The 7,500-nt window shown below is 48.5% G+C and overlaps 1 protein-coding gene across 1 annotated transcript in view; it reads left to right on the forward strand.

Moving 5' to 3' along the window:
* rbm20 (RNA binding motif protein 20) overlaps nucleotides 1-5,573 on the forward strand; it is a gene marked incomplete at its 3' end in the record, with an annotated part of 24,149 nt that extends 18,576 nt beyond the window's left edge. The window contains exons 9-14 of the mRNA XM_084441473.1: nucleotides 474-1,227; nucleotides 1,486-1,596; nucleotides 1,842-2,457; nucleotides 3,010-3,117; nucleotides 4,045-4,166; nucleotides 5,505-5,573. Of these exons, the coding sequence (XP_084297599.1) occupies nucleotides 474-1,227; nucleotides 1,486-1,596; nucleotides 1,842-2,457; nucleotides 3,010-3,117; nucleotides 4,045-4,166; nucleotides 5,505-5,573 (1,780 nt within the window). The remainder of the gene's footprint in view (nucleotides 1-473; nucleotides 1,228-1,485; nucleotides 1,597-1,841; nucleotides 2,458-3,009; nucleotides 3,118-4,044; nucleotides 4,167-5,504) is intronic.
* Between the last annotated feature and the right edge of the window lie 1,927 nt (nucleotides 5,574-7,500).

Below are 7,500 nucleotides of genomic sequence, written 5' to 3' on the forward strand. Positions count from 1 at the left end.
TTACCGCACATCGGTGCGTCGGCTTCCTTATTTATATCAGGGAGAATGAAGAATACCCATCATTTGAGACGTTACGGCTCTCTGACTGAAAACCTTCACGACTCAACTCAACTCAACTTTATTTATAGAGCGCTTTAATAACAACCACGGCTGTAACAAAGTGCTGTACATGAGTAATCATAAATACATAAATACAAACAGTGACAAAACAATAAAACAATAAAAACAATAAAAGACAGTAGGGCAGTTAAAACAGGAGCAAAGTCTCATGCTAGGTTGAAAGCCAAGGAATAAAAATCTGTCTGAATGAAGAATAGCGATCATTTGAAAGGTTACGGTTCGCTGACAGAAAGCCGTCAGGCTCCCACATGCGCTGTTTTCTGCCTCGTCGCCGAAAAAAACGAAACCGGTCTCACGGCGCGTCTCTGCCCCCTCCCTGCCCCCCCCCTGCCCCCCCCCCCCCCCCCTCTCAGGTACCTCCCAGAGCGAGCGCGCTCCCGCAGTCCAATCAGCCGCTCTCTGAGCCCCCGCTCCCACAGCCCCAGTTTCACCTCCTGCAGCTCCGCCCAGAGCCCCCAGGGGGCGCCGCTGCCACCCCAGGGCCGGCCCAGCAACGGCCTGGGCCCTCCCCCCCCTTGCCGGGGCTCCTGGGACTGGTCCGCCCACCTCCGCCGGGCCGAGGACGGCCGCGAGCGGGAGAGGGAACGGGAGCGCGACGAACCGCCGTGGAGGAATGGCGGGGGTGGGGGCGCCAACGGTGACGGCGACCGGCCCAACGGGCGGACGCAGATGGAGCGGCGGAAGCCGTACCTGAAGCCCTCGGACCGCGGGAGCCCGCGGTCGGCCGAGGAGCGAGGAGGAGGAGGTGGGGGAGGAGGTGGGGACGGGGGGAGGGGAGGGAGGGACTGGTACCCGAGAGGAAGCCCCCAGGGGATGTTCCCCTCCTACCGCAACCAGGAAGACGACTTCTACATGAAGGAGCAGATGTACAAGTCGGAGAAGCCCCCCAGGCCGCCGTACCAGCGGGGTCACGAGGTCGCGTCGAAGAGGAGGGGCAGTAGGACCCACCGGCACTCGGAGTCGGAGGCGATGGACGGGCCGTCTCCCGCCAGGGCGTCGGAGGACAGGAGGCAGGGCTCGCCGGCGAGGGGGCGGAGCAACAAGACGACGGCGGCGCCGAGGAGACGGGCGGAGAGGGAGGAGCGAGAGAACCAGACGGAGAAGAACGTGAGTGTTCCTGTCTGCACGGACTCTGAGTCACCTCGTATAACAAGTCTTTTCACCTCAAAACGTTGTTATTTTTGTATTACTTTTTAAAACTGCACTTCCACGATCAAAGATGCTGCATTTCAGATTCTGATTCAGAAAACTTTATTGTCTGTCGTGTCGTCACAAGTTAGCACAACACAACTCAGACTAAGAACATACAGTACATTCCTAAAACCAGCCCAGGGACTCATATCAACCATGGTTCATTTGACACAGGGAGAAGCACGTGACGATCGCCAGTCTAAAGAGAAGTCGGTGTCGCCCCCGCCGCCGACCACGCCCAAACACCCAGAGGCCGCAGAATGCGACCAGCACAAAGATAGCGAGGTGAGTAGTAGCGTCGGCGTTCCCATGACGTTTTCTGTGTTCATCTATACAACCAATAGCTTGTCAGGATGGTAGCTAGCTAGCTTGTAGCTAGCCTGCTAACCCTCTTCCAGTACGAATGCTGTGTCAAGCATTAGAAAGGGACCCTTCGTTTCCTTATCAAAAGTGTGTCCGCATGCAAATCAGGGGCGATTTTAGGAAGGTGGGGGACATTTCTTCCCCTCATCCCTCGTTCCTCTGCGCAGGCGGAGGGGTGGGAGAGTGGGGAGGACACGGAGGGCGAGTGCTGGTACCCCCGCAACATGGAGGAGCTGGTGACCGTGGACGAGGTGGGCGGGGAGGACGACTCCATCATCGAGCCCGACCTCCCGGGACTGATGGAGGACGCCGCCGCCTCCTCCTCCTCCCCCGTCAAGGACCCCGCCCAGGAGGAGGCCCAGGCCGCCGCCCCCGCATGCCCCTCCCCCGCCCCTAGCCCCGCCTCCGAGATGGAGGAGGCCCCGGGCGAGGGGCGGGGCCAGGAGGAGGGCGGGCGGGAGGCGGACCCGCCCCCTCCGAAGGAGGAGAAGAGAGCGGAGGCGTCGACGGACGCGAGCCCAAAAGACGCGGCGCCGGCGGAACGGCCCGGTTCGGACATCACGGACTTTCCCTCGCAGGAGTTCAAGGCCGCGCTGGAGGAGACGTGTTCGGGGACGGAGGTCGGCGCACCGAAGACGTTACCGCCGGCGACCCCGGAGCCCCTGACCAATCACGTGGGAGCGTGTCAGGGCGGTAAGGTCCTGGACATAGTGAAGGGAGAGGAGGGGAAAGCGCCGGTCACAGAGACAGAGATGCAGCTCGGTGCCTCAGCTACCAGACCAGGTATGAAACCAGGCTCACCAATACAATAGAACCGCACTGATTATTGTTGTGGTTATTGTACTTTATTTATTGTTTTTGTGATCTATTGTATTGTATTTTATTTATTTTTTACTCGGGTGACATCGCAAATGAGTGCTTGGTCATCCTCAATGTATTTTCCAAGCCTAAATGACGATTAAAAAATAAATAAATAAATAATATAATAATTCCTGTATTAAATACTTTTCTTACTTATATCGTCGCTGTCGGGTGAAAACCACTTATCTGCAAAATTGAGTTTTTAGAATGTTCAAAAAGAACATTCAAATTTCTGTTTTTGAACATAAATTTCCACATTCTGAGCTGTTAGAATACATGTAATTGTTCCCAAGGTTGGGAGGTGTTCAGAGGTTGTAAAGGACAGTCCCAACTTTCAATTCATAAAAAAAACTAAACTTGATTAAGTGGTTTTCGCCCGAGAGAGACAACATGTATTTCACCATCGCTAACGAATGACATTCGTTAATTAATTAACGTTAATTATGCTAATGATGGTGTTGTCACTCTTCCCAGGTGTCCAGGCGGCGTCTCTGGCGCCCAGCCCCACCCTCACAGACATCGAGGCCCCCTACTCGTCACGGGAACCAGACAAGGTCATCGCCGACCGCAGCATCCCACTGGGTGAGCAGATGGGCTGGATGTTGTGGTGACATTTTTCTCAGAGACTCAGGAGATTCCTGCCGTGAGCAAGCTCACACCTACCCACGTGTGTGTGTGTGTGTGTGTGTGTGTGTGTGTGTGTGTGTGTGTGTGTGTGTGTGTGTGTGTGTGTGTGTGTGTGTGTGAGTGAGTGAGTGTGTGTGTCACATTTAACACCTAAATTCTAAACCACCCCCCTTTGCAAAGGATATGAATAAAACTGATTCATGCTGATGGACAAACAAGGCTTTTATTAGATAAACACCAATATAGTACAAATAGTATATAAATGTAGTATATAAAAGTGCATATAGTATATAAATGAAGTATATTAATGCACATATAGTATATAAATGAAGTATATTAATGCACATATAGTATATAAATGAAGGAGAGAAGAATAGAGTGTAGACAGAATCAGAGAATGAAAAATTGACCCATGACCTCACGTCCCGAACACACCGACGCTCACGCGCCTTTTCTGGAGTGAAAAGGTCGGTTTGGAATCGGCTGACTCGCCGTTGCTCCGGCCTATTTGTGAGGAGGGGTTGCGCAACGCCCCCCTGGGAGGAGTGTATTTATACGGCGTTAAAGTTAGTCTAGAATGACACAGCGAGGCGACGCCCCTCCGGGGTTTGATGACCGTCGCCTTGTGTGAGTCGTGATTCGACCACGGCCACAATAAACAGCGCGCTAGATAAAACAGCCTGGCCTCTGTGTGTGTGTGTGTGTGTGTGTGTGTGTGTGTGTGTGTGTGTGTGTGTGTGTGTGTGTGTGTGTGCACGGAGCAGTGTCCGACTCTTGACTGTAAATCGATGATTGCGGTGAACGGACAGCAGAGCGAACTCTCGCCCGTCATTGGCTGGAACGTTGACGGTCTGTTCTCTGATTGGTCGTGTGTGGTTCTAGGGGTGGAGTTCGTCGTGGCCCGGACCGGGTTCTACTGCCAGCTGTGTGAGCTGTTCTACACCAGCGAAGAAACGGCCAAGACCGCCCACTGCCGTAGCACCGTCCACTACAGGAACCTACAGGTGCGCAGAGGAGGAGGAGGAGGAGGAGGAGGAGGAGGATGAGGATGATGATGATGGTGATGATGATGATGATGGTGATGATGAAGATGATGATGATGATAATGATGGTGATGATGAAGATGATGAGGATGAGGATGAGGATGAGGATGAGGATGATGATGATGATGATGATGATGATGGTGGTGATGGTGATGATGATGATGATGATGATGTCCTTATCGCCGCCATTATGGCATTGATTTATCGCTTGCACCCTTAAGTCAAAAAAATCCCTACCAGTTCTGTGTGTGAACACACAAAAACACACAAAAACGCACACACACACACACACACACACACTCCCTCCGAAGCGATGCGTGTCCTAACTACACGCGACGTGAGAGAGTGTCAGCTACAAAATGCGTTCCATTGCTTTGTTTTCTATTGTTATGTCCTAACTGGACGCGAGCGACGCAGCACGAAGCGGTGCAACGTTTTAACTGCCCTTTTGACGCTCGCCCTGTTCCTATTTTCCTCCTGTCGCTCGCGTTGACAGGCGTTCGTTCTTTAACTGTCTTCAGTTGGGAATATAGACAAATGACGTAACAGAACAGGAAATTTTAAGGTTTCAGTTAGGACAGCAAGCATGCGATGTCGTGTTCTGTTGCTCGCGTAGCAAGCAGTTAGGACACGGTGTTAGGCAGACAGGAGAGAGATATACCCTGATGGTTGATGGAACACATGCCAAGCCTCAAAAACAGTTGCGCTGTCCGTCAAAGCTCAGAGACTGAGAGATGTGAGGGTGTGTGTGTAAGTGAGAAAGAGAGAGAGTGAGAGTGTGTGTGTGTGTGTGTGTGTGTGTGTAAGTGAGAAAGAGAGAGAGTGAGAGTGTGTGTGTGTGTGTGTGGATGTGTGAGTGTGAGAGAGAGAGTGAGAGTGTGTGTGTGCGTGTGTGTGTTTGTGTGTACAGTATGTGTGTGTGTGTGTGTGTGTGTGAGAGAGAGAGAATGTACTAAACGCCTTGGACATTTAGGGGTGGACACAGGTCCTCTCTTGGACATTTAGGGGTGGACACAGGTCCTCTCTTGGACATTTAGGGGTGGACACAGGTCCTCTCTTGGACAGTTAGGGGTGGACACAGGTCCTCTCTTGGACAGTTAGGGGTCACAGGTCAGAGATATGACTTCCTGGAGAGAAGAGAACGCGTTTCATGGATGCCTCTGTTATAAAGGGACCTCTGGGTTCTAGACTTGTCTTGTTTGTGGTGTGTTCTCAAGTCAGTCTGATCATGTTCCACTACAGAACTGACTTTCTTCTTCTTCTTCTTCTTCTTGTCTCTCTCTCTCTCTCTCTCCACAGAGGTATCTCTCTCAGCTGGCAGAGGAAAGTCTACTGGGCACACTCACCGACTCCCCAGCGACAGGTTAACCTCTGACCCCTCAGTCTTCTGCAATGCTGTCAGTGGGAATGGTTTGGAGATTTGCCTGGACGGACACTTGACCGGATCGTTGCTGAACGTGTTGTACATACTCATGTAGGAAAGCGTGTTGTCGTCTAAGTCTCCTCTTGTTCTGGGTTTGGCTGAAAGCAGTCATATCTCGTTTGATTGAGGTTATGCAACAATGTAAGCGGATCACCAAAGACTTTGAGTTGGATGATCTTGATCACTCTCGGTGGAAAATGGGGTTTTTCGTGGCAGTATGCAAGTAGAATGACGGGTCATTCACTGTTGACATGGTCGCAGCGACAGAGCCTAGCGGTTCATGAGACCTGGTGAATTGAGACGCCTCTGCAGAATCAGCCTGCTGAGAATCACCTGTTCAGGTCACCTATTCTTCTGAAAAGAACATTTCTATCTAAAGATATGTGTTAACTACTCTCTCGGTAGGGCTAACACTAAGAATATTCTATTTGAGCGTCAGAGAAATGGGAAAGAAAAATGCCTTAAGATATTGTCTGATTATGTGAAAATAAATCCTCAGGTTGGTTGAATTTGTTTGAACACATTTGAATGTATATTTCAAAATTGTTTTGGATATAACTGGATTTTTAAAAAACATCATACTGCACCTGTTGTGCCCGTTTTATAAAGACACGTAGAATTCTGCTCCAAAGATTTGCCAAAGACTTACTGATACTGATTTTATTGACAATGAATGTGCCTTTTATGTCATTGATATGCTGTTATCTGCCAGTTTTTTCAGTCCTGTATGTAAATGATTCAATTTCAAAACAAAACAATAACAGGTTGATGTGGTGTGTGATGGATACATGTGGTGGATACTTAATTCAAACTGTCAGGAAGCACTGAACTGGACCATGCATTTAATTTATCTGCATTTTAAATTAAAGTGTGATTATTATTATTATTATTATTATTATTAAGACAGTAAAAGAGAATGTTGAGGAAGGGTGTTGTTTTGTCGTTGTTGTTTTGTTGTTCAACCTGTTCTCTCTGTTTTATACACTGTGAATAATACTGGTTCTCTTTGAGTTTTAAAGACAGCTTTGAACATTTTCCTATGACATTTTCTGATGCAAACATTTGAATAAACATTTTAATGGAGAAAGTGTGTTGAGAAAGTTTGAGTGAACAAATGCTTGAAGCAAAAGTTGTTGCTGCATTATGCAAATCGCATTTGAGGAGGTATAGTGTAATTTAAATATAATGAAGACAATATTTGAGTTCTTAACTGTCACACTTATAAAAAATCTTAGGCTATCTGGGTATAATGAAGCAAATATGATGGATTTCTGATTTTTAGAAAAGAAATAAAAGAATGAAAACTAGTTTGAAGAGAACTCCCCCAAGTGTTGAGGCAGAATATTGCACTTGTGAGTTCTTGTCATCGCACACAATCCCTGTAAAACATATCTTCATTCAAAACGTATTCAGCTCAATCTCATTGACATACCTTCATGCAATCAAATCGTGATGGAAAAGTGAACGTGTTCTGAAGCACTGCTATTTCGACCTTTCTGTAGGAATGTATCATGCAACAAGTCATTTGAGATGCAAACATTTTTCTACTGAGTGAAAATGAGAGGTTGAAACATGGGAAATATTTAGGAGGGGTATTTGTCGAGGGGTAATATTACATGAAGGCTTCATCTTACAGTACGTGTGTGGGGTGCGCGCGCGTGTCACATACTGTCCCGAACTACATGTTCCTCTGCAGCTGAATGCACAAAGAACCAGCTCGACTTCAACTATCTCGAATAAGTTTGAATAGCGTGTAAAGTGCATAACACAATAACATTCTGTAGTGACGTGTATTTGAACTTCATCACCGTAAATATATGTATTCCATATTTGTTATTATTAGAGCAATGTAAACATCGATTACATAAAAGG

This window comes from Borostomias antarcticus, assembly GCF_949987555.1.
Source record: "Borostomias antarcticus genome assembly, chromosome: 7".
Taxonomy (NCBI): domain Eukaryota; kingdom Metazoa; phylum Chordata; class Actinopteri; order Stomiiformes; family Stomiidae; genus Borostomias; species Borostomias antarcticus.